This window comes from Capricornis sumatraensis, chromosome 11, assembly GCF_032405125.1.
Source record: "Capricornis sumatraensis isolate serow.1 chromosome 11, serow.2, whole genome shotgun sequence".
Lineage (NCBI taxonomy): Eukaryota > Metazoa > Chordata > Mammalia > Artiodactyla > Bovidae > Capricornis > Capricornis sumatraensis.
The window spans coordinates 82,113,123-82,140,209 of NC_091079.1; the positions used below are offsets into that span (position 1 = coordinate 82,113,123).

Genomic DNA, 27,087 nt, shown 5'->3' on the forward strand with positions numbered 1-27,087 from the left:
TGGTTGAGGCTTGCCTGGGACCTATCCCCACTTCCTTCTTTTCTGTTCTCCTTTTGGGAACAGGAATGCCTATGCTGTGCCTGTCTCACTATTGTATTCTGGAAACATGAAACTTTTCTGGTTTTCCAGGTTCACCGCTAGAGAGGAATTTGCCCCAGGATTAATTGTATCTCAAGGCTCACTAACAGCTGATTTAGATGACATTTAGGTGAGACTGGACCTTAGAGTTGATGTGGGATGAAGGTAAGACTGTTGCGATTTAGGATGGAATGAATATATTTTGCATGTGAGGAAGTGAATTTGGGAGAATGAGGATGGAATGCTATGGAGTGAATTGTGTCCCACCAATATGATGGTATGGACACAGGGCCTTTGAGAGGTAGTTAGGTTTAGATGAGGTCATGAGTTCCCACCATCATGAATTAGTGTCCTTAATGGAAGAGACCAGAGAGCTCACTTTCTCTTTCTCTCTGCCATGTGAGGGCACAGTGAGAAGGTGCCATCTGTAAGCCAGGAAGGTCTGTCATCAGACACCAACCCTGCTGGCACCTTGATTTTGAGATTCAAACCTCTAAAAGTGCAAGGGAATAAATTTCTCTTGTCTAAGCCACCTGGTGGTGTATGGCATTTTGCTGTGGTGGCCCAAGCTCGCCAAGACACTTCTCAAATGAAAACTCTGACCTCCCTGAAGCAGCAAGGATGCCTCCAACAGCCTTGGAGAGAAGTCTTGCACAAAGAACTGGGGCAGGGGGTGTGTGTACTTGGTGGGGCGGGCTGTGAAAGGGGATGAAATGCACAAAGGATCCCAGTTTGAGGCACAGATTGACTGAACTCTGACCACACCCCTGCTAGCTCAGCTGGTAAAGAATCTGCCTACAATGCAGGAGACTCCAGTTTGATTCCTGGGTCAGGAAGATCCCCTGGAAAAGGGATAGGCTAGCCCCTCTAGTATTCTTGGGCTTCCCTGGTGGCTCAGATGGTACAACATCCACCTACAATCAGGGAGACTCGGGTTCAGTCCCTGGGTGGGGAAGAGACCCTGGAGGCGGGCATGACAACCCACTCTAGTATTCTTGCCTGGAGAATCCCCGTGGACAGAGGAGCTTGGCAGGCTGCAGCCCACGGGGTCGAAAGGAGTCCAACACGACTGAGTGACTAAGCACACTACCACACCCCAGGCACCACTGAGCAGAACTCATCCTCGAGTCACACTGCCTCCAGCCCACAGATAACCAGGAAAACTGTTGTTCTGGCTGCCTGTTGACAGCCTTGCTTCTCAAAGCTACCTGCAAGGACCGAGGATGACCACTGCCCGTACCCTATTAAGGCGGCAGCTGCACCCGTGAGCTGGGAGACTGTGTGCCCAGAGCAGACTGTTTCCTTCGCTTAAGTCTGCAGGCCTGGACTTGGGCCAAGCATGGAGGTGCTTCTGCCAGTCCCAGACTCCGTCGCCTCTCCAAGCCTCTCCCTGCCCCTTTCCAAGGCCCACCCAGACTCCAGGCAGCGCTGCCAGGAAGAGGGAGAGCTGATCTGGGTTTCGCTTCCACTGGAGGAGACATGAATAAACAGGAACAATCAGCTCCCAGGCCATCAGCATGCACTGAAGATGCCCGACCACCCAGACCACCTCTGCCTTCCCTGCTGCCCTTGGAGTGGGCCCCACAGCTTTGGAAAGAACACCAACATCCGGGCCCAGCCCTGAGTTCCTCATTTCATTGCCTGGGATTCCATCTGGGCTTTGGCTTTTGTAGATTCCCAGCTGATTCCAACATTCAGCCAGGCCTGAGCTCCACCACCCTTGGGATCCGCATTGCCTTCCTCTGTGAGATGGAGTTCATGGTACCTTCGAAAGAGGGTGTTGTGAGGCTAAGTGTGAGAGGGCCTGGGCAGGGAGGCCTGGAGAGGGAAGGGAATCGCTCATCAAGGGCAAGGGCGCCCATGGCCTGTGCCAAGCATCATGCTAGACGTGGGCTCCTCTGCAAGACCGCTTGGCCGGCTCCCCAGGGGAGCTCACTTCTGCTCCACTCCTTACTGTTTAGGGAGCCATTCACATCATGAGACCAAGGCTGGCACACAGTGGTCCCCAGCAAGTGTCTCTTAGACACCCTTTGACTTTCATATCGACTTTGAAAGGTAAACCAGAAAGAGATTCTTATCTTCCTTGAACCCATAGAAAAAATGGAGAGTTCAGAGTTAAGGTTCTATCACTAGCTGTGTGTCCCAGAGACACCATCATGAGAATTTCTCAAGGCCTTTGTTTCTTCATTTGTAAAGTAGGACTTTCTAATAATTCCTTTGTTGTGAGGCAATTCTGAAGAGCTGCTGAGACAGTATGTGAGGGAAACATTTATAGAAACGATTATTCAGTGAGGGAAATTCAGTGAGGGAAATTCAGTGAGGATTCAGAGGGGTTAAGTGACTTGCCCACAGTCACACAGCTAGTAAACAGTGAAGCCAGGACCAAAGAGTTTCTGGGCTTTTCCCGCTCCCCATATAGAAACACAGGCCCATGTATACTTAAAAAACAAAAACAAACACCAGAATAAGTACCTGGTTATAGAGAGAAAGATTCAGATATTTAGAGAACAAACCCTGAGCCTTGGTTGCCCCCTGAGTTTCACCCAAGGTGGGGAGTGTTGCAGTGAATTTTGCAGAAAGGAAAAATGAAGCTTTGGGTAATTATTTTTTTAAGTAGGACTTTGGTGGTGGTGGTTTAGTAGCTAAGTCATATCTGACTCTTGTGACCCCCTGGACTGTAGCCTTCCAGGTTCCTTTGCCCATGGGATTCTCCAGGCAAGAATACTGGAGCGGGCTGCCATTTCCTTCTCCCGGGGATCTTCCCTACCCAGGGATCAAACCTGGATCTCTTGCATTGCAGGGGAATTCTTTACCTGCTAAGACCCATCTGGGAGAAAATTTAGATAAATGAATAAGCAAAGAGTTTTGTTTGTCCAAGATGGAGAGTTTGAGAGGAAACCAAGGTGAAGAAGAGGCAGCTATGTGGGAAAAGCCTTTGCCATCTTTGGAGGGCCTGACGGCCTGGGAGTGGGGCCCTGTGCAGCTAGAGCTCAGCTCCCACCCAGGACCACCTGAAGGGGGCACCCTAGAAGGCTGTCACCACCAAGCCCTGTTCCCCCGGGGGCTTCTCACCCAGGGCTGGCTCCTCTGCATGAAGCACTGTCCTGAAATCCCACAGGAGAAAGGAGGAAAGTCTCTGGAGTTACTGACCACCTGTCCTGGCACCTGTTCATGGTGGGGTTAGGTTAGGGGCTCCTCTCCACCCCATCACACCGGTGGGGCTCAGAGATGCTAGGTCACTGGCCACTTCACAGGGTCCCACCATCCTGCCAACGTCCTGGCCATCCCTCTAGCGCATGGCTGTGTGCCTCAGGCCCTGGAGCCCACGTGTCCACTCTCACTGGGCTCTCGGTGGACTCTGGGGACAGACTCCATATGGGGCTGCCCGGCAGGCAGGCTGGCATTACCTAATTGCAGGCCGGCTTCTTTTGTCACCTCATTTCTCCAAGCCGCCTGTCTCCGAAAGCCTCCGTCTCAGACAGACAAATGAGACTCCCGCCTTGCTCTGCCGGAGCTCCAGGAAAGGAGGAGATCAGAGGCTGTGGTCTTGACAGAGCCGCAGCCAGGATCTGAGGCACAAAGCACTGGGGGACAGTGCGCGTCTTTAGCAGGCGACAAAGCCCCGGCCAGTGCCCTACTTTTGGCTGTTAACGTCCCTTGTTGGGCTCTGCCTTCTGCTGTGAGGTGCCTGGGGTCAGCATCTGAGCACTGAGAATCTTTCTTCATCAACCGGCCACCCTAGGGAGATGAGCCCTTGTTAGAGCCAGCACCTGGCATCCTAAAAGCCTCTCCTCCCTCCACCGGGCAGCTGAGTCTGTGCTCAGGGAAGAAGAAAGTGAGCAGCAGAATGCATGCTGGGGCACAGCCTCAAACAGGCACGCTCACCTAGGGGTTCGGAGCCAATCCCCAGCTGCAGGGCCGGTGTGGGCCCAGCTCAAAAGCAGCCTTCTGCCCTTCTGGGCCCTGGCCTGAGTCTGCAGCGCCTGCCTCTGAGGGAAAGGCCCTTGGAGAGGCTAAGGGGTGACCCTGGGCATCTGGCCTCACCCACCCCATCCTGGCCGATAGGTGGGGTGGACAGAGCTGCACAGATGCCCTCCCTGGGCTGTAAGCGTCTCCAGGGCAGGAACTGTGTCCTGCTGGACTTGATATCTCCTGGTTAACCTCCAGGTTAGCCAGGCCAGGGCCAAGCACCGTTCTGAGTTAACTCACTAATCCTCACCTCCACCCGAGGAGGTGCTGTGCCCATTTTTCAGGTAGAAAAACTGACACTCAGAAAGATGAGGTTTATAAAGCTCAGGAATGGGGAGTGACGACTGGAACCAGGCAGTCTGAGACCCTGATGCTGGGAAAGATTGAGGGCAGGAGGAGAAGGGGGCGAGAGGATGAGATGGTTGGATGGCATCATCGACTCAATGGATGCAAGTTTGCGCGAACTCCAGGAGATGGTGAAGGACAGGGAAGCCTGGTGTGCTGCAGTCCATGGGGTTGCAAAGAGCCAGGTATGACTGAGCGGCTGAACAACAACAGCAAGTCTGACTCCGGAGTCCAAGTTCTTGACCATTATACCATAGTGACTCAATGAATAAATGATGGCTGGATGCAGGGAGCAATCAGTAAATGGGCTATACAGAGAAAGACACAAAAATCTCCGGTTCAAAATTATTTCCTCTATGAACAGTTTCAGGGACTTCCCTGGAGGGCCATTGCATGGGGCGCAGGTTCAATCCCTGGTCAGGGAACTAAGATCCTGTATGCAAAAAAAAATATAAAGTTTCAGGGCCTAGGGATCTGCTACTGGAATGGGTCCCTTTGAGTTCTAGTCTGTGATAGCCTCAGGAAGTGGGGTGGTGGCAGTGATTAGCTGAGTGCTGTGGCCACTGGGATGACTAGGTGAGGCCTGTGGCCTAGGAATAAGTCACCCCAGTGTGGGAGGAGGGAGGAACAGGGGGTTGGGAGTATTGTTGGTGGCTTGGGGGCTGGGACTCAGGCTCCATGCTCTGAGCGGGGCTCACGCGGCTGTTCCTCGTACTGTGTGACCCAGGGCATCACGTGGTCACGGAGAGTCCCAGAGAGGACTCCATCAGTGGGGATACTAAAAGCTATCGGCTAAATAAGCGGCTCCTGGTGGTGTGTCTGGCACAGCGTAGGTGCCCTGCAGTTGGAGACATTATTGCTGTTATTGCATTACCACCAAAAAACCAGTCAGGGACGGTGACTACCCCGCTGCTCCTCTGACACATGTTCCCGCTCTGGCGACCCCATTCCAGTGTCCCAGGCACCCCTCTCTCCCAGCTCTGCCCTCCTTGCCCCCTGGGGTCTTTCCAGTTGTCTCCAGCTCTTGCTCCTCCCACCTCTGTCCCGGCCCGGCCCCTGCCCCCTGTCACCCAGCCTCGTCCAGTCGGAGAGAGCACATGGCGAGACCGGGTGGGCGAAGCCCCTGGAACACCCACCCGTCCCCGTTTCCCACGTTTGTCTGGTGCCAGCCCTTTGCCATCTTGGATCTCCAGCTGCTTCTCACTCCTCACCATCCCCCTCCTTTTCCTCGCTTCTCTCTCTCTCCCCATCCCGTGGCTCCCTTCGGCTCTCGTTGAGCTCCAGTGAAATGATGCAGCGAGTCGCAGTGACAATGCCCTCTCCCTTCCAGTGTGTTAGTTGGTCAGTCATGTCAACTCTTTGCAACCCCATGAACTGTAGCCCTCCAGGCTTCTCAGTCTGTAGGATTCTCCACGCAAGAATACTGGAGTGGGTTGCCATTCCCTTCTCCAGAGGATCTTCCTGACCTGGGGCTCGAACCTGGGTCTCCTGCATTGCAGGCAGATTCTTTACCATCTGAGCTACCAAGTGGTCATCACAGGGTTGTGCACTGCACCCCGGAGGCACGGGGTGAGGAGAGGCCTGGGCCCTGGGGGCGGGGATGCACCAGGAGGATTCCTTACATGACTGCAGCCTGACACCAGAGACAGAGGGAAGGTCTGGGGGCTGGCTCTGAGTCCTGAGATAATTCCATTTGTCTATCTGTCACACCGGGACAGAAATCCTCAGCTGTGTCCATCCACAAAGTGGAGGAGGGTACGAGGTTAAGTATCTTAAGATACTTAACAAGGATGAAAGTCCTGGTCACCATCCACTCCACCGAGGGCTGGGGATAAAGCCTAGTGTTCCGGGAGGGAGTCCTGGTGGACAAAGCCTCTCATAAACTCTGTCACTGGGCCCTCACCACCGCCCCGTGAGAGAGCAGAGGAAGCTGGCAGCATTAACCCCCTTCGTACAGGTGAGGAAACTGAGGTCTGGAGAGTTTCAGTGACTTGCCCAGGGCCTAGGCCACAGGACTGATCCCCAAACCATCCTCCCGTCGCTTCCTTTTCATTTGGCACACTCAGCCTCTGACCCACCCGTGAGTCACCCAGGGCGGCTTCCCGGGTCTGCCCTGGGTGCTGGCATCTTGGAGTCACACAGTAAGGACGGTGGCCCCCACAGAGCTCAGCCTCAGGCAGCTCTCGCCTGCTCTACAAGCCTTTCTCCGCAGCAGGCGCCCTCCCTTTGCTCCCTTTAACAGCCTTCCAGAGTGGCCTCCCTCTCTCGTCGCCGCTCCCACATCCCGTGGGCACCCTGGCCTCCTGGCCTCCGGCTCTGGGCCCACGCCTGCAGGCGCACCTGCCTCCACCCACCGTCTTTTCTCTCCTCTTGAGTCTTAAGGCTGCAGGAGCCGTCCCCTCTGCTCTCTTTTGACCTGGCTCCCTCCTGGCTCTCTAGGCTCTCCTGCTCTGTCAACCATCAAGCTTCTCAAAATTTCTAGCTCTCTCCTCTGCCCTGGCTCCCAGCCCAGCAGCATGCTGTTGTCTCCCCCTCGTTCTTTGCCGCCATGTTTTCCCGTCCGACCTGACTTCTTACGATAGTCCACACCAAGATTTGTCGACCTCAGCACTATTGCCACTAGGGGCCAGATATTTCTTTGTTGTGGAGGCAGTTCTGGGTGTTTGCGTCAGTTTTCTTGGGCTGCCATCACAAAACACTATGGACTGGGTTGCTTAAAAACAGAAATTTATTTCTCGCAGTTCTGGAGGCTGCAAGACCAAGGTCAAAGTCCAGCAATAGTTTCTATTGAGGGCACTCCTCCTGGAGTGCAGGTGGCCATCTCCTCCTTGAGCCCTCATGGCCTTTCCTCTGAGTTTGGGGAGAGAGACAGCAAGCTCCCTGATGTCTCTTCTGTTAAGGGCACTAATCTCATCAGACCAGGACCCCACCCTCATGACTCATCTAAGGCTAAGCCCAAAAGCTCTCACCCAAGTACTGTCACACTGGAGGTTAGGGCTTCAACATACAAATTTCAGAGGGGACCACATTCAGTCCTTTGCAGAAAGAGCTGTGGGGTGTTTAGCAGCATCCCTGGCATCTACACATTAGTGATGCATTCCTTCAGTTTGAAAAGATGGCAAAGGACATTAGAAGGCTGTAGTGACAGTTACGACATTCCCCTCCCCAGTTTTTGCCACATGCTCCCTGTTTTTGCCACATGCTCCCTGGAGGATAAAATCTCCTCGTGTTGAGAACCACCACGTGTAGGTTGCAGCATGTGTGCATGCTCGGTTGTGTCCGAGTGTTTGTGACCCCGTGGACTGTAGCCTGCCAGGCTCCTCTGTCCGTGGGATTTCCCAAGCAAGAATTCTGGAATGGGTTGCCATTTCCTTCTCTAGGAGATCTTTCTGACCCAAGAATTGAACCCGTGTCTCCTGCATCTTCCTGCACTGGCAGGCGGATTTTTACCGCTGATCCACAGGGGAAGACTATTTACTTCCTTACCCCAAATCACGCCTCAGTTCACTTGGTTCCCAGTTTCTACTCGTCCCGCACTCTACTGCTTTAGTTAACATTCCCTCTATCCTGTATTGTAAAATCACTGGTGTTCCTGGCACTGAGTCACACTGCTCTAGTGGAATATTTACCACTCCCTACCTTGGAACCTCTCTGGCTCCAGAGGCAGGCCCTGTGAATCCCCCTCATAATTGCCAGCCTTTCTCCCGCCTTCTTCCTGCAGTGAGAACTGTTTCTACTGTGACTGAAACACTAGTTATTCATCTGAACAGCTTCCTTGAAGCTAGGACTGGGTAGTGGGATTTGAGGGAGAGTCTACCTGGAAGAGCTTCTGGGAAAGGTTTACTTTCTGAGAAAGGGGAAGGGGGGACACAAAAAGCAAGCCACATTACTGGTTAAACAGAAAATAAAGAAATAGAAAAAGGAAAAAGAAAACTGATGCTAGAGAAGCTGCAGCCATCTTGCAAACATGAGGAAAAGCCCAAGAAAAGTCTGACTTATGAGCCACTGAACCAACCCTGGGATTGCCTATTCCTGGACTTCTTGTGAGAGAATTAATGCTCCTATTATGTAAATCAATTTTAGTCAGCTAATCAAGGAAATTAACCCTGAATATTCATTGGAAGGACTGATGCTGAAGCTGAAGCTCTAATACTTTAGCCACCTGGTATGAAGAACTAACTCATTGGAAGAGACCCTGATGCTGAGAAAGATTGAGGGGAGGAGGAGAAGGAAACGACAGAGGATGAGATGGTTGCATGCCATCACTGACTCAATGGACATGAGTTTGAGCAAACTCCGGGAGATGGTGAAGGACAAGGAAGCCTGGCGTGTGGCAGTCCATGGGGTCACAAAGGGTCAGACATGACTTAGTGACTGAACAACAGCAAATTTATTACTTGCAGCCAACAGTATCCTGGCTGATGCAGCTTCTAAGCGTCTACTTTGTCCTTGTTTTCTGGATGACCCTTTGCATCTTTATCTGAGTCTTCTCTCTCCTCATCAGCAGCAAGCTGGTGTTGCAAGTCCCTGTCCTCAGTCGCATCATCTCCCAATGTGTCACTGACATCCTAGATGCTGATGACTCACAAATCTGAATCCAGTGCTTTCCTTAAGCTTCACACTAAAGCCCAGCTGCCCACTAACCCACAGCCACTTTCTTGTTTCTTTGATTGTTTCCAGTTTCTCCTCTGCCCCTTTAATTTTGAGGCTTCTCAGGGCTCATTCTTGGGCCCTTTTCTAGCTATGCTTTCCCCCTGGTGACTTCATCCATTCATATAACTTTAAAGACATTTCTGTATTGAAAATCCAAGTTGATACCTAGAGCCCTGAGCTCTTCATTGAGATCTGGACTTGAAAATACAGCTGCCAGTTTACCGCTTACGCTTGGAATGTCACGCAGGGCGGTTACACCCACGTGCCCAGTAACCATCTCATCCATCTTCCTTAGAATGGCTCTGCTGTATGTGCTCCGACTCAGTGAGCCCTCACTGTCCTCCTAGCCCTGAACCACAGCTGGGCAAGATGCCTCTTTTTCTATCTTGTGTATTTCAAGAGCCACCAAATCTCTCTGATTTTACCTCCAAAACGCCTGTCTCCTCTGCTCCTTCTCTCTGCGGCCTTGGTTTTGATTGCCGTCAATAGTGCCGTCACCCCCATTGTCTTAGCACCTCCATGCTCACTTCCCTCCAATTCCATCCTCCACCTTCAAGCAGAGTGATATTTCTAAAGTGCAGATCTTACCATGTCGCTTTTCTGCTCAAAATGTCTCATTAATTCAGCATTCCCCTCTAGTAGTGATTTTGCAAACTGTTTTTTAACATAAGGCATCCAATAGAAAACAAATTAGTGACTGAATAATTTGGGAGGGACATCGAGAGCCTAATCCTCCCTTCCCCCAATCCAAAACACACAGGTACACACACACGCAGGTGCCCACCAGCACATACATACCAGTTCTTACATTAATTTTTTTTTTATCATAAAGTTTAATTATGGTTCAGAAAAAATTGAGTGAATAACCTTCTCTGAAAAAATATATTGACTCTGTAGACTGCAGTTACTGGGGGCAGGGAGGGTAGACGGCAGCTGGGAAGTTAAATTACCCTATTTTCTATTCTTAAAATGACAATAAGTCCCACATCCAGTCTGATTATAGAGATGCATGTGCCCCAAATGGCTGAGAATAAATACAACAAGAAAGGCAGAAGCTGTAAAGCTAAGGGCATGCAACAGGCTCTAAGAGAAAGTCTCAGAAATACCCAGAGTGGCAACAAGGAACGTTTGGCTGGAGTTTGAAGTTCTTTTTAGTCGTCTTTGTCTTTTGCTCCATGCTTAAGGATGCGTGTGAACTCGATGTAATCGAAATTCCCCTTTTTGTCAATAGGTGCTTCTCTGTACAGCTCATCCACTTCCTCATCTGTAAACCGGTCTCCCATTGTGGTCAGCAGTTCTCTCAGGTAATCCTCCTGAATGGTGCCAGTTGCTTCTTCATCAAAGCAAGCAAAAGCATTTCTGATGACATCTTCTGGATCTGTGCCATTTAACTTTTCACCAAACATTGTGAGAAACATGGTAAAATTTATGGGACCTGGAGCCTCATTCATCATGGCATCCAGATACTCATCAGCTGGATTTTTTCCCAGGGAAGCAAGCATGTCATGCAAGTCTTCCTTGTCAATGAACCCATCCCTGTTCTGGTCGATCATGTTGAAAGCCTCCTTGAACTCTTGAATCTGGGACTGGTCAAACATGGCGAACACATTGGAGGTCGCACGCTGGGGGTGCTTCTTGGTGGTCTTGGTCTTCACTCTTTTGCTTGACATGGTGGCAGTTAAATCCCTAACTCAGCCGAGAGAATCCGAGAGCTTCAGGAACCTCCTCGCTGCTCCAGCTCCCCCTACCAACTCCTTACATTAATTTTTTTAGACTATAGTCTACCCTGCCTGGATGTCCAATATGTTCAGAAAGCACCTCTGCCAGGGCCCTGGCAACATTCAGTATTGATCGGATACTCTCAAATAACATGCAGCTCACAGCTTTACAGGATCCGTGTCAGGATCCTACTTTGAAAGTCAAAAATCACTTAAGTCATTTTGTGACTGCATGCAACTTAGGGCCCAAATTACCTGTGACTTAGCACTAGCAAGGTTTGTCTTACCTGTCTCGTTAGGACTTGGGGGTTTCTAGCACTTGAGTGTAGACAAAAAAGATAATTCTTCTGAGCACCCATTACCTCACCCCCCAGTGCTGGCTCAGCAATCACTGCTGGCTGAACTGGCTGAAGCCAGTTGGGGCTGAGCTGCTGGACTGTAGCAGCAGGCTGGTATGAATAATAGGAACAATGCCTCTTTTCAGGGTCCTGCTCACCAGAGAGGCTCAGGGCACTCTGCACCTATGGAGGGGATGATATTGTCACTGAGCCATGTGAGTCCAGGTTCAAACCCCAACTCAGCCACTTAAGAGGCATATGACCAAGACTAGATGACAGTTCTGAGCCTCAGTTTCCTCATCTGTGAAATAGGTTGTCGGTAGGACTAGAGCCATGTCTGTCAAGAGCCAGGTGCTTTCTAGTTTCTCAGTCAATGGTGGTGACAAGGGAACACTGTTCACCAGCTCTTTGCTCATTCCTACTGAGGCTCAGAAGTAGGTGCTTCTGGATTTTAGAACGAACGAATGGGATGACTTGATTAATTAACATATCTATACATCTCTGGCGCAGCCCCTGTAGGTTGCCTATGTCAGATACCCTCACCCTTGAGGTCAGCCCCAGCCCCCACAAGGGTAGGGAAGTCTGCTATCTGGAGGGTAGCTTGCTTGGAGTGGGAAGGATTAGGAAACTCTATGGCCACTACATTTAAGCATTCAGCCCACAGGGATGTTTTCTGTCACAGTCTTGAATCCCAGACGTGGCTTTTAGAAGGGTGAGTTCAAGCTGCAGGTGAGTGTGCCTGCAAGGTGAATGTCAGATGTCCTTCTGGTTCTGAGAAACTTTGAGGCTGAGTAGGTTAAATGTGACATCAGAGGAAGTGAACTTGGCACACTTTCTCTAATATCTCAGGAGCTAAAAACTGCCCTTCACTCCACAACAAGGACCTACTGTAGAGCACAGGGATCTATATTCAGTTCAGTTTAGTTCAGTCGCTCAGTCGTGTCCGACTCTTTGCAACTCCATGAATCGCAGGACGCCAGGCCTCCCTGTCCATCACCAACTCCCGGAGTTCACTCAGACTCACATCCATCAAGTCAGTGATGCCATCCAGCCATCTCATCCTCTGTTGTCCCCTTCTCCTCCTGCCCCCAATCCCTCCCAGCATCAGAGTCTTTTCTAATGAGTCAACTCTTCGCATGAGGTGGCCAAAGTACTGGAGCTTCAGCTTTAGCATCATTCCTTCCAAAGAAATCCCAGGGCTGATCTCCTTCAGAGTGGACTGGTTGGATCTCCTTGCAGTCCAAGGGACTCTCAAGAGTCTTCTCCACCACCACAGTTCAAAAGCATCAATTCTTCGGCGCTCAGCCTTCTTCACAGTCCAACTCTCACATCCACACATGACTACTGGAAAAACCATAGCCTTGACTCGAAGGACCTTAGCCAGCAAAGTAATGTCTCTGCTTTTGAATATGCTGTCTAGGTTGGTCATAACTTTTCTATATTCCATATCCCATAATGACCTATAATGGAAAAGAATCTATAAAAGAATATATATATATATGTATAACTGAATCACTGTGCTGTTTACCTGGAACATTGTAAATAATTCAATGACAACAATAAAGAAACTATAGTTAAAATCCAGGGACTTCTCTGGTGGTCCAATGGCTAAGACTCTGCAATCCCAGTGCAGGGGACCTGGGTTAGATCCCTGATAGGGGGACTAGATCCTGCATGCCCCAACAAAGAGTTTGCATGCCACAGCGAAGATGGAGGATCCCATGTGCTATTAACTAAGGCCTGGTGCAGCCAAATAAATAAATGAAATTTTAAAGTAAACAAATAAAAATTAAAAACAGCCCCTCACTCATTGCAGGAAGAGACCTAGAATGGGTGAGGGACAAAACAGGGCCTCACATCCTCCTGGGCACGTCCCCTGGAGGAGGGAACTGACTCAGGTAGAGAACTCAGCACACAGCCCGACACAGGGTGAGCAGCATTGGCTTGTGACGCTTGCTGTGTCTGGTGGAGCTTCTCTTGGAAAGAATAAAGGGATTACAAGGAGAACTGAAGCCCGCCCACAGTGTAACGCTTGTCATGGCACCCAGGGCCAGCGCCCGAAGAGGCCTCCTATCCTCTGAGGGTAGAGACAGACCTCAAGCCCAGCCTGAAAGCCCCCACGGGCAACCCACTTGGCTCACTCAATGCCAGTCACATGACCTCGTTTCAGTTCTTCAAGGGCCCCTTCCTTCTGCTGGAAGTAACCTCTGACCTTCCCTGGTTCCCTGGAGCAGCCCCATCAGGGAACTGTCCAGTCTGCTTCTGCTATAGAGACATCATGGGACACAGCCCAGGGGAAGAGGAGAAGCTGTAAGAAGGGCTGAGGTCTGGGTTTTTCCACCTGTCCAGTGGCTCCTGGGAGCCTACTCCTAATCCTCCTTACAGTCCTGTCCTGATTATCACCTGCCTGGGGAGAGGGGTGGGCAGGTAGCAGCCAGGGGACAGCACACTTCCCCAAAGAGGAAATGAAAGTTGTGTTTTTAAAGCCCAAATGCCACACTGCTAGGGGTGAGCAAGAGCAGCCAGGTAGTGTGTGCACCTGTGTTCGAGATTTAGCCTCTCAAGGCTACCACTGGTGCCCGAGCTGCCCGCCTCTGTGGCTTGTCCATGGCTGGGTGCTGGAGAAGGAAATGGCAACCCACTCCAGTAGTCTTGCCTGGGAAATCCCATGGACAGAGGAGCCTGGCGGGGTATAGTCCACGGGGTCCCAAAAGAGCCAGACAGGACTGAGAGACTAAGCAACAACAACGTGCCTGGTGCACCCAGAGCCCTGGCTCGGTCCGTCTCTCTGGTTGGGAAGGAGCTGCGCAACTGTCACAAGGGCAGGGGCTAGTGTTAATGAGACGATGCCTGAGAAATGCTTTGGAAACACTTACGTATTACGCAACTATACTTCTGTTGCCATTGGAAACAGACAATCTGGGAGGATTTCCCTGAGACCTACAAGTAGGGAGAAAAGAAATGGCCTAGGATGCCACTGTCAGAGAAGGGCTTGAATAGTCCAAAGGCTTTCTGCACTCACAAGGTTAGGTTAAAAAAAAAAAAAAAAAGAGCGTTTTTTTCCAAGTGATGATGATAATTAGCATTTATAGTAATTAACAGTAATGATAACCACTGTTATGTTAACCACTTGGCATGCCGCATCTCATAAATGCTCACTACACACTGCAAGAGAGGACTGTTGTTACCTTCTCGATTGTAGAGATGAAGAAGCCAGGTTCTTCCAGGGCTGCTGGAGGACCTGCCCAAGGTCACCCCCAGCCCGAAGTGGCAAAGCCAGGATGCAAACCTTTCTCCTGAGTATGAGTGCCTGGGTGACTCCTCCAAGGATGACAGGACAGGAAAGGGTTAACTCAGCAGCCCCAGGTTAGGTGGAGTCTCTCTGCACTTTGTTACCCTGAAGGGGAGCTTTTTTAATGGTACTGATGACAGGATGAGGTCCCAGCCTAGACTACTGGGAAGAGGGGTAGGGTAGGGGATGGGGGCTGGGCATGATTATTTTCCAGAAGCATCTCAGGTGGTTCCTTGGCCAGCCTTGGTCAGGAAAGGCCCGGAGGTCTCACGGGGGCAGGACCTTGTCCATTCACGTCCGCTCCCTCCCTGTCATGTACCAGCCCCTGGCCCCACAGGGTGGCAGAGTAGAGGCCAGGGAGTCTTTCTCGCCCTGACCTTGGCTTAGAAGTGCCTCCAGGGACAGCTCAGAGGGTCCCTCCCACACGCTCTCTGACTGACACAATCCACCCTCAGCCAGGCTAACTAGCACAACCCCTGGGCCCAAGAGGAAAAAGAGCAAAAAGCCTCCTTTTTTTTTTTTTTCAATTGGGTCAAGAGAAAAACTGCAAGTCATGGTTAGCACTGCCGTCATTTTTCAGGACGCTGCTGTGCTCTGCGTCTCCCACGTGTGAGAGCGGGTTCCGTGGTGTGAGGGGGTGGGGAACAGCACCGCCAGACGGGCCTGGGGAAGGGTGAGGGTGGTGAGGGTGCCCGGCCCCGCTGGGGGCGAGCCTCCTGCTTGCTCTCAGCCTGGCCCGTGGCCACCCGTGAGGGAGGTGGTGTCAGGGCCGCCTCGCCAGACGCGCAGGCTGGGGTGAAATGACGGTGACCGAGGAAGCACAGGCATGTGAGGCGAGACTGGCACCTGCTTTGCCAGCTCTGTGGGCAGTCGGAGTGGCTCTGTTTGGCGATGACTCCAGGGCAGTCAGGAGCTACCAGGCCCCACCTGCCCCACTCACTGTTGGCTGCCCTCCCCGGGCTCACGACAGGCTCAGGGGGCCCCCGGCCCCAGAGATCTGGGGAGATCTGGGGAGGTCAGAGGGCCCTGGCCACCCACAGAGCCGCTTCCCTCAAGGGAAGTGCTGTTTTGCTCTGTGTTTTGGGGAAAACAAGAAAGGATAGTTCACGGGCTTCCCCCGTGGTCTGGTGGTTAAGACTTCGCCTTCCAGTGCGAGGGGTACAGGTTCGATCCCTGGTCGGGAAGCTAAGATCCCACATGCCTCCTGGCCAAAAACAGAAGCAATGTTGTAACAAATTCAATAAAGTCTTTAGAAATGGTTCACATTTTGGAAAAAAATCTTTAAAAAAGAGGACAGTTCAATCTCCTGGGGGTTACACAGGGTGGAGAGGAGGAAGGCCCAGGGCCTGGGTGGAAATCTGTGTGGATTCTCCAGGTATCAGACAAGGCCGGAGCTCAGCCTCTCCCCTCAGACAACCTTTAGGGAGAACTCCCGGGCCCTGACCTGTCTGCCTTTCTGACCAGCTCTCCCTCCAGCCTTTCACAGGCAGACGCAAGCCTGTCAGGGTGAGAAAGGTGGGGCCAGAGGCTTCCCTGGTGGTTCAGATGGTAAAGAATCTGCCTGCAACGTGGGAGACTGGGGTTCGATCCCTGTGTGGGGAAGACCCTCTGAAGAAGGGAATGGCAACCCACTCCAGTACTCTTGCCTGGAGAATTCCATGAAGAGAGGAGCATGGCAGGCCACAGCCCAACGGGTTGCAAACAGTCAGACACGACTGAGCGATTAACACACACACACAGTGGAGCCAGGGAGACCCACTGCCGGTTGTCACTTTCCTCCTCGCATGAGCGGTACTCACTCATTCAGCTCACATTCTTGAGCCCTTAGGCTGCGTTGGGTGCTGGAACTGCCAAAATACACAGCCCAGGAGCTGGTGGACTCACAGTTTAGTGGGGTAAACACGTACAGTCGCCAACTGTCACCGCACACGATGGCTGCTGCTGCGAAACCAATGCAAAATGCAGCATTGGCCCAGAGGAAAGTGTGAATAACTTTGTGGTGAGGGAGGAGTGCCAAGTCTAGGCGGTCTCGGAGGATAGTTTTAAAGCAGGACGTTGACTCTGAGCACACAGGCCGAGCTCCACCTCCTCCTGGAGCCTGATCTGTCCATCCGCCGCCTTCCCTGGTCTCCCTGACTCCGGAGGCAAACCTCGCATCTCCCTGCACCTCACCACTTCTCTCTTAATTCTGCTTCACTCATGCTAGTATTTCGTCCGTGGCCTTCTCTCTCAACTGGATTTTGTGCTCAGTTGTGTCCGACTCTTTGCAACCCCATTGGATTGTAGCCTGCCAGGCTCCTCTGTCCATAGGATTCTCCAGGTAAGAATACTCCTCCAGGGGATCTTGCCAACCCAGAGACTGAACCTACTACGTCTCTTATGTCTCCTGCATTGGCAAGCGGGTTCTTTACCACTAGTGCCAGCTGGGAAGCCCGAACTGGATTTTATGTTTCTCCAAGTCAGGGACTGGTTCTGGCATTTTCTCTCCTACCATAGGAGCAAGACAGTATTGAGCTTCCTGGAATACTTCATGAGTTAGTGACCAAAAGTCCATTGGAGGCTTAGGAGCTCTGAATTCAACAGCCAGTTCTAGGCAATGCGTGGGAACAGGTTGCTACTTTCCCCCAGAGAAACAGTCAAGCAGGCCTTTACCCAGAGGGGAGGCCGGCAAAAAGGTGGCCAGCTTTTTAATGTTTCATGAGCTGGCTTTGTGCAGTGTTCTTTATGACCTAAGTGTAATCAAATATAATGGTAAAATTAATTTCAAAGTCAAATATTGGGTTTAGGATTATGTGCTGTTTGGAGTGATTAAAATTGCTCCTCTGTTCTGCTCTAACAGAAAAGGAAGGAGCAAGACAGAGTATTCTGTTCAAAGAGCAAAAATGCCCAGAGAGGTGACATTTTCCCACTCTAACTTCTAGCTTTATGAAGGAAAAAGAAAGGCAAGTAAATAGCTGATAATGAAACTGACTTTTACTACTAATTTTGATCGGGGTAGCAAATATACTTTGTTTAAACATCAAAAAGTACCACTACCATGCTTATAATAAAAAGCATGGATTCTCTGCAAATTCCTGCTATTCAGAGGAAAACATTTAAGACTCTTTCATTTTCTTCGCTTTTTTTTTTTAAGAGAGAGTGTGAGGGAGCTCTGAGTGAGGAAGGGTGAGAGCGAGCTCGGGCTAAGGGGACTTTCGACTCTTTTAGACATTTTTCTGGTATTTTCCTCCACAGTTTCAAGTAACATATTTCTCAATTTTTCCTCTATTATGGATATATATTAACATCTCATTGCAGCGGAAGAAAATTTATAATTTTTTTTGCATTTTATTCACACGTACACATTCACAGTCCTTTTTCAATCTGATATTTCATCTCATTTGGATTTTAGTACTCAGAATTTATTTCAGTATGCCCCAGTAAACACTGTTAAATATTGTTGATGGTTAAACCTCAGTTTTCTATAATTGCATTTCTCCTCAGGCACATTTCTTTCTCCTGGAGTTAATCACCATGTAACATTTGCTCAGACTTTTAAATGCCTCTCACCAATTTCTCCAACTTCTTGCTAAGCTTTTCTCAGTGTGGGCATACACATGAAGTAAGCTCAGATCGTTTGTCCTTGTTATGGCATGAGTGCAGATTTCTAGTGCCCTCCAGCCTGCAGCTCCAGTCTGGATGGAGAGCTCCCTAGACTTGCTGTACCATGTTGCCCTGGGACTTCCCTTCACCACTGCCAGTGCTGGACTAGATATTTCTTGGGCCACTGTTTGTTGGTTTCCTCTCTTGTTGTGTTGAAGCACATCCTTTAGTAGTTTCCTGACAAAGGGTCTGTGGAAAGTTACTTCGTTGAGATTTTGCCTGACTGAAAAAGGTATTCAGTTTATCTTCACATTCAATTAGCAGTTTGGAAATTGTTTTCCTTCTGAATTTTGAAAGCCCTGCTCCACTATCTTCTAGTTTCCAACAGTGATAGGGAGAAATCTGAGTAATATTCTGATTTCTGATATTTTAATATTTTCCTCTAGAAGTTTTTATGATCATCTCTCTGTTCTTGGTATTCTCAAATTTTACAGTAATTTATCTGTATTTTTATTTAAGGCTCCCTGGCACTAGGTCCAAATTCTCTTCTATTATTTATTTAATAATTTCCTCCTCTCCACTTTTTGCTCTCCTTTCTTTCTGGAACTCTTATAAGCTTGTTGTTGGACTTCTTGGATTGATATTCTGCTTTTATCTTTTCTCTCCTATACTTCATCTTTTTGCCTTATTCTATTTCCTGGGAAACTTCTTCAACCTTCCAATTCAATTCTTCTATTGAAATCATTGAAAGATTCATTTCTCTTATGAACTTCTTATTTTCTGCAAGTGTTTTCTATTCTCTAATGTTTCTCTTTTATCTTGTTCTTGTTTCGTGGAAGCAATGTTTTGTAAGTCTTCAAGGATATAATCTTCGGGTTTGGCTGAAATTTTCTTCTGCTTCCTGCATTATTTCAGCTTTAAGTCTTGGGCAAGTAACCTACCCTCTGTCAGCCTCATTTCCTTAGATGTTAAAATGAAGATGGAGATTATGGTAATGACCAGGGCTGGGAACACTGAGGGATTCTCAGGTGTTGATGCTGCCCTTGTGGGACTCTGAGAGTGAGCACCCCTGAATCTCATGCCCTAGGTATCCTGCTTGCCTCATCCTAGTCCCAGCTCTCCTAAAGACCTCACATGGCAACTCTGAAGACTTGGAGAGATAATGCATTGCAGGAGCTTAGCTCAGAGCTGGCATATGGTAAATGCTTAGTAAATATGAGCTGTTACTGCAGATCAAGTGATACAACACTTATTCATAGGAAACTTGTATTTAATATCCACCATGCATTTGGTGCTATGACTATGAAATCAGAGGATTAGAAAAAAGAGGGGGGAAAATAGAGGGGATAATAATAATAAAAAGAAAGGACTATGATAATAAAAGGAGAAAATAAGAAAGGAAAAAATAAATAGCCATGGGAAACAGAAAACGGTACAAAGCAAATTTATATGGACACTGAAGCTGCAGCTGGAAGATTTTCTGGGTGAAGAGAAACTCCTTCATCATGATGAGGAATGAGATAATTAAAACATCTAGAATATCTTTCGCTTCAGAAAAGCAGAATTGATTGATTCTCCGAGGCCTGCCCGAAAGAAGAGAAGCAGCTTCAGGCCTGAAAGAAAATGATCTTTGACAATTGGTGCCCCATGATTTTCATATATTCCAGTCAACACACAGCTTCTTCACATTTTAATTGATCATTCATCTTCTGGGCATGGGCCTCAGGGTGATCAGAGTCAGGAGCAGGGCAAGTTGGTTGGTCTCAGAAGCACATAAACAGACACTGGAGACACTGTACACCATCAAGAGTATGAGAAATAAAATCTTTACAAGATAAAATCCTCTCTCCCTAACTCTCTCTGTCCAAATACCAGAATGAAATGAAAAAGTAAGAGAAATTTAGAATATTAGAAGAGTTTAAGGACATTGTTTTCTTCTCCAAACCTGAGTCCAGTTTAAGAACAATTAAGTTTCTGGGCTCAGTTGGACTTTTGTACCTGGTATGGTTATTGGTAAACTTTTATGTTGCCCCAGTGTTCTTTTCCCCTTTGGGCCTGAATGCCTGGTCCAGCCTTCCTGGAACAGAAGCCATGAGCATCTAAAGCCAGGAAGGCAGGACTTTCGTGGTGGTCAGTGGCTAAGACTGCATGCTCCCAATGCAGGGGGCCCAGGTTTGATCCCTAGTCAAGCAAATAGACCCCATGTGCCACAACTGAGAGTTTGCAGGCCACAACTAAGACCCAGCGCAGCTAAATAAATAAAGCAAGCCAAGGAGGCCGAGGCATGGTAGAGAGGGAAAGAACACATCAGCCAACTTCCAGGCCTCAGGAGGCACCCAGGGGTAGGAGGGTCCACTGTGGAACTTCCACCACTAGACACCAAGGAAATATTTGATCAAAAACCTTTGACCTTCCTGGAATCCCATTGTTTCGCTAACATTTAGGGAAGAGACTAAAAAGTCAGATCTGTTTCAAAGTAAAATAAAGCACTTGTTCAGGGGATGCTGGGTTTGCACTGGCCCTCCAGCCTTCACTGAGGGTCTTGGGCTTCCCGGGTGGAACTAGAGCTGCTGGGAGGAGGTGGCTCTGCCTCAGGTGAGCAGCCCAAACCCAACAGGACTGATGTCCTTGTAAGAAAAGGAAGGGGGACTTCCGGTGGTCCAGTGGCTAAGACTGAAGTGAAGTGAAGTGAAAGTCACTCAGTTGTGTCCGATTCTTTGCAACCCCATGGACTGGAGTGGGTAGCCTATCCCTTCCCCAGCAGATCTGCCCGACCCAGGAATCAAACCAGGGTCTCCTGCATTACAGGCGGATTCTTTACCAACTGAGCTATGAGGGAAGCTGTGGCTAAGACTTCACGCTCCCAGTACAGGGGGCCTGGGTTCGATGCCTGGTTGGGGAACTAGACCCCACATGCCGCAACTAAGAGTTCACATGCCACAGCAAAAATCAAAGCTCCTATGATGTACAGCAACTAAGACTTGGTGCAGCCAAATAAATAGAACTAAAAAAAAGATTCTTAAAAAACAAAATAAAGGCGGATTATAAAAGCTGAAAAAAGAAGAAAGAGAAGAAAAGCAAGGGACTCCAGGGGTGGGCACATACAGAGGAAAGGCCACGTGAGAATGCAGGAGGAAGGCGGCCATCTGCGAGACAAGAAGAGAGGCCTCAGGAGAAACCAAACCTGCTGACACCTCGATCTTGGACTTCCGGCCTGCAGAACTAGGAGAAAATAAATATCTGTTAAGCCACCCAGTTTATCATACTTTATTATGGAAGCTCTAGCAAATTAATAAAGATGGGATTAGAGGAGTCTCTTAAATTTCTCTTGCAATTTCACTATTTCCTAAGTGAAGTCAGAAGCAATGTTACCTCCTGGAAGTGAGGATGGAGATGTTGGAGCTTGAAGGACAGAAGTGAAAAGCCATCATCCAGGACTGTGGGAGAATGGAGGGACCGGGGAACACAGCTGGGTTCAGAAAGCACTGGGGCTCAGCTAGATTAAAATAACACAGATCAGACTTCTTATCATCTGTCTCCTCATCCACGTCCAGCTGTAAAGATGGGTAGCTGAGGCAGGAGGTGGGACAGGTGTGGAGTTGAGGAAAGGTTGAATTCCACCAGGGCTGCAGTTTTGTGAGGACCATGAGGCAAGAGAAGGGTGAGGATGTCAATGCGTGTGAGGGAACCCAGATGTTATTATGTGTACTTGGGAGTTATTATCGTGAGTGGCTGTGGAATTTCAGTTGGATAAAGAGGGAATAGAGCAGATGAGGGCAGTGAGGGACCCTTCAAATGTAGGATCAGTGATTTGAGATCCTGATCCAGTGGAGGAGTGGGAACTGGGGTTCTGGAAGAAATAAGCAGAGCTGAGAAGTTAGGAGGTGGTTGAAGAAGAGGGGACAGAGGCTTTGCAGGTCTTAATAACGGGATGGTCCAGCATCTGTGAGGGAGAGGAGAGCAAGGAATGAAAGGATAGGATGTTGAAAAAACCAACTCTGGAGACTTCACTGGCGGCCCAGTAGTCAAGAGTTGGCCTGCCAGTGCAGGGGACACGGGTTCAGTCCCTGGTCCAAGAAGATTCCACGTGCCAAGGGGACAGCTAAGCCCATGCACTGCAGCTACTGAGCCCGCATTCTACAACTAGAGAAGCCCCCAGAAGAAGCCAGAGCCCCGTAGCTAGATAGCAGCCCCCATTCACTGCACCTAGAGAAAGTCTGTGTGCAACCAAAAGTAAATAAATAAATTAATTTAATTTTTTAAAAAAGAACCAACTCTGTGCATACTGAAATCACCAAGAACTGTAGTCGAGGAAGTTGAGAGGGTGGCAGAGAGGCAGGTGCTTGGTCTCAAAGAAGCAAGGGGAGTGACCCTGGCTGCACCATGTATGTTCTGAGGACATGAGTTTCAACCTTGGGGGTCTAAGGTCAATCAATCTTGTAGGTGACCCTGATGGATACAGCCCAGGGTTCAGAAAGCTCAGCGGTGACAGGACAGAGTCACACAGCTGACCCCAAAGCTTGCTGTGGCCCCAGACATGGACACATACACCACTCATCCAGCTTTGTGCTGAGTTCCTCCTTCCCCAGCGCCCCCTCGGGGCCCAGGATGTACCCTTCCCAGAGCTCAACACTCTGGGGCTCAGAGATGAAGATGGAGGGTGGTCCCCAGAGGAGCATGGGAGATTCTGGGACCACACTGCCTGGCTCCTCCCGCCCAAGGGGCACAGTCTTCCAGAGTTGAGCCCACCCTAGCCCAGAGGGCAAAGCAGAAGCAGATCCCTGGCCACCTCCCCCCCCCCCACACACACACACATACACACATACACAATGCATTCAAACCGTCTAAAAAGTAAAGTCTATGCAGATGTTGTGTTTGCAATTATCCCCTCTGATTTGGGGGAGGATACAATTGCTCATACAATAAAGGGTGATTTTCTCCCCACGCTAGGGTTTTGATTATGTGAGTGTATCGTGCACTTCACTCAAACACCCAACAAAAGCTTCATTTCACTGAAAAACAAGAAAGGCTGTCAGCATGCTGACAGATTACAACCATGAGTCAGGCCGATGAGAAGCAAGCCTACTCCCTTCCTCTCCCCTTCCGGACCACCTTGTGGGATTCTGGGAAGCTCTCAGAAGTAGTTCAGGCCTCCGGTCAGGCTTCTAGATGTGACGCATTCAGAGAAGATGCGGTACCTCTGAGCCAGAAAAGCCCAAGGCCACCGCCTGGTCCCCAGGCCACTGGACTTCCCCTTTTCTGTATCTTTTCTGCCACCCAGAGACCCTGGCAGGAGCCTTTCTGCCATCCTGTCCCAATCCAGTCCCACATACACACTCCCACATAGCACTCCCGCATAGCACACAATTTACTTCGTAACCACCATTGGAGAGGTAAGTGGACCCAGAGGGTGAGCTGGGAGGGCCAAGATTTCCCCCTCAACCCCCAAGTCACCAAAAGGCAACCAGAGAGTGGAAATACTCGGCTTTAATGAGGCCAAAGATACTCGAAAAATGTTTAGCGACAATACGTTGTGGTCTGAGTATATAGCTGAGACTTGAGAAGTTAGGTGCTTTTTCTCCTTTTTTTTTTTCCACTACAAAGTGTCTGAAGCAACTGGTCCGACTCTTCATTTGACAGCCATGAAGGTGGCCCTCAGAGAAATGAAAGGGCCGTGCTCCTTGGGCAGGGAGGAGCCAGGCAGTGTGGGCCTCGGATCTCCCATGCTCCCTCTGGGGCCCAGCTCCATCTCCATCTCTGAACCCCAGAGTGTCCAGCACTGGGCAGGGCACCTCCTGGGCACTCTTGGCCAGTCCTGGGTCCAGCTGACTTCCAAACTCCCAAACCAGCGCTCTTGCCCGTCTGAGCAGCAGCCTCACATCACCTGGGCGCATGTCTACGTACATGTGGGTGCATACTTCGCTTCTCCGAGCTGGACTCTGGGCGAGCTTGGTGCAGACCCCTGCAGTCCCTAACTGCAGAATGAGGAGTTGAGGCCCGGCTGGGCTCTGTGACACACAGGGTGCTGGGAATTCTCCAGAGCCCAGGCCTCATGGCATCAGGCATTCTGTGAGCTACAGTCAGGCTCTTGCTGGGGTGGCAGCTGCGTGAACAGTGGTCAGCCACTGTTCACTGCGAAGTCAAAGGACTCCCCCAGTTCCAAAGCTTCAGAAGAACTTCCACTGAATTCTGTCCTTAGATTCAGCCAGCATTACCTATGAGAGGAAACAGAGGGCTTGTCATCAAGCTCTTCATAATGGCTGTAGATCTGACAGCAGTTTGGAGGAGGTCATCTTAGGCATGGGCAGCCTCTCCCCCAGTAAGATGCCTCCTGCAAGCCAGCGACAGGCCCTCCAAGGGCCCTGGCCATCTCCTGCTGTCTTGGGCCCCAAGATGAATAGAAAGGTGAGGACAGAAGCAAGATAGTTTGAAGGCAGGATTTTGAGGCATCCATGATGGAGCTGATGTGGGAGCCAAGAAGAGATAGTGTCCAAGTTGGTGGTGATAGAATCGGAACCCCTGAAGTTCTCAGCTCAGGGATGCTGTGCAGTGTGGTGAGAGACAGACTGCAAGGAAGCTTTCTTAACACACAGGGCCCGGGAACAGAGTCTAGCTGAAATTAATTAAGGATTTGCCTCCCTCTTTGCTTTCAGGGAACGCCCTCCCCAAACCATGCAATCACTCAATCTGGAAGGTGGGGAGTTATTCTCGGTTCATCCACTGCTCCCCCATCCACACCCCAGCAGGACCCTCTTCTCCATCCCCATTGGTCCAAAGTACACTCAGCTCCTTCAATCCAGCACTGACTTTCTAGCTGGTTCTCCATGGTCTGTCATGTCACCACTGGAGATCACGTTTCTATGAGGCAAAGCATGTCATGCCATTCTTAGGCTTAAACCCTTTGCGCCATCTTAATCAAATACTATCGGCCATGCCTTGGCACTTGCTTCTCCCCTCCTGGGAATGCTCTTGCCTGTTCTTGTCACCTGAAAATGGCCAGTTATCCTTTACGGATGCTGGCAGTGTCTCACGGGGAAAGGATGGAGCAGGAAGTCTAAACTCCAGACTCACAGTTGTGGCTATGGTGCCACAGCCCCACTCAGATGACTCTTGGGCACTTCAGACTTGGTGTTGTCCAAACCCAGATCCTACACCCTACCCAAGCCTGCCTCTCCTCCAGGTAAATAGCACTTCCATCCAGGAAGTCAGATAAGAAACATTCCTCGTTTCTTCCTCCACATCCCTATGTCCAGTCCAGCTTTCCCATTTCACATTTGCCCATTTCTCATCTCCGATGCCCTCAGAATCTGAGGCAGCATCTCTAGCCCGGCACCACGGTGGCTTCTGACCTATCCTCTTGCTTCTACTCACCTCCACTTTCACCTGTCATCCACACGTCAACCAAAGATCCTTTTCTTTGTTTACAGTTTTAATTTTATGTCTCTTTTGAGAAGGTCCATATTTATATGGATTGAAATTCAAATGGGGATAAGGATCTGGCATCCAGTTTACATAATGGCCTCTATCAACAAAAAGACCTAATTTTAAAATGGGTGAAAAACTTGAATTGACATTTCTCCAAAGAAGATATTGAATGATAAATTAGTACATGAAAATATGATCATTGTCACTAAATTAGGTGACATTCAGTCCAGTTCAGTTGCTCAGTCATGTCCGACTCTTTGCGACCCCATGAATCGCAGCACGCCAGGCCTCCCTGTCCATCACCATCTCCCAGAGTTCACTCAAACTCATGTCCATCGAGTCGGTGATGCTATCCAGCCATCTCATCCTCTGTTGTCCCCTTCTCCTCCTGCCCCCAATCCCTCCCAGCATCAGAGTCTTTTCCAATGAGTCAACTCTTCGCATGAGGTGGCCAAAGTACTGGAGTTTCAGCTTTAGCATCAGTCCTTCCAAAGAACACCCAGGGCTGATCTTCAGAATGGACTGATTGGATCTCCTTGCAGTCCAAGGGACTTTCAGGAGTCTTCTCCAACACCACAGTTCAAAAGCATCAATTCTTCGGCACTCAGCTTTCTTCACAGTCCAACTCTCACATCCATACATGACCACTGGAAAAACCATAGCCTTGACTAGACGGACCTTTGTTGGCAAAGTAATGTCTCTGCTTTTGAATATGCCATCTACGTTGGTTATAACTTTCCTTCCAAGGAGTAAGCGTCTTTTAATTTCATGGCTGCAGTCACCATCTGGACTTCCCTGGTGGCTCAGATGATAAAGCGTCTGTCTACAATGTGAGAGACCTGGGTTCTATCCCTGGGTTGGGAAGATTCCCTGGAGAAGGAAATGGCAACCCACTCCAGTACTTCTTGCCTTGAAAATCCCATCTGCAGTGATTTTGGAGCCCCAAAAAATAAAGTCTGACACTGTTTCCACTGTTTCGCCATCTATTTCCCATGAAGTGATGGGACCAGATGCCATGATCTTCATTTTCTGAATGTTGAGCTTTAAGCCAACTCTCTCACTCTCCCCTTTCACTTTCATCAAGAGGCTTTTTAGTTCATCTTCACTTTCTGCCATAGGTGACATTAGGGAAATGCAAATCAAAATTAGGTGACATTAGTGAAAGTGAAAGTGAAGTCGCTCAGTCGTGCCCGACTCTTTGCAACCCCATGGATAGTAGCCTGCACCAAGCTCATCCGTCCATGGGATTTTCAAGGCAAGGAGTACTGGAGTGGGTTGCCATTTCCTTCTCCAGGGAATCTTCCCAACCCAGGGATAGAACCCAGGTCTCTCACATTGTAGACAGACACTATACCATCTGAGCCACCAGGGAAGTCCATTAGGGAAATGCAAATCAATGCTAATCAAAAGGACAATGAGATACCATCTCCTGCCAGTAAAAGCGTACTATCAAAAAAAAAAAAAAAAGAAAGAAAAGAAAATAACAAGTGTTGGCAAGGATGTGGGAAAATTGGAAACCTTGTGTACTGCTGTTGGGAATGTAAAATGGTGCACCCGGAAAATGTTTTAACATTTCTTCAAAAAGTTGAACATAAAATTATTGTGTGTGTGTGCTATGTTGCTCAGCTGTGTCTGACTTTTTGCAACCCCATGGACTGTAGCCCACCAGGCTCCTCTGTCCATGGAA

At 49.5% G+C, this 27,087-nt stretch overlaps 1 protein-coding gene across 2 annotated transcripts; it reads right to left on the bottom strand.

Moving 5' to 3' along the window:
- Nucleotides 1-9,989: 9,989 nt before the first annotated feature.
- Nucleotides 9,990-10,773, bottom strand: LOC138088531 (myosin regulatory light polypeptide 9-like). 2 transcript variants are annotated; one of them, XM_068983813.1, is made up of 2 exons: nucleotides 10,521-10,773; nucleotides 9,990-10,358 (listed from the first exon to the last, which is right to left on the bottom strand). In XM_068983813.1, exons 1-2 carry the CDS (start codon nucleotides 10,713-10,715, stop codon nucleotides 10,197-10,199), a joined length of 357 nt encoding a protein of 118 aa, XP_068839914.1. In that variant the 5' UTR covers nucleotides 10,716-10,773; the 3' UTR covers nucleotides 9,990-10,196. The 2 variants fall into 2 exon arrangements, with proteins under 2 accessions (XP_068839914.1, XP_068839913.1); XM_068983812.1 differs by having other exon boundaries at nucleotides 9,990-10,773.
- Nucleotides 10,774-27,087: the final 16,314 nt, after the last annotated feature.

Excerpts from the sequence above, each read along its gene's own strand:
- LOC138088531 (XM_068983812.1), bottom strand. The coding sequence starts at position 10,715 with ATGTCAAGCAAAAGAGTGAAGACCAAGACCACCAAGAAGCACCCCCAG.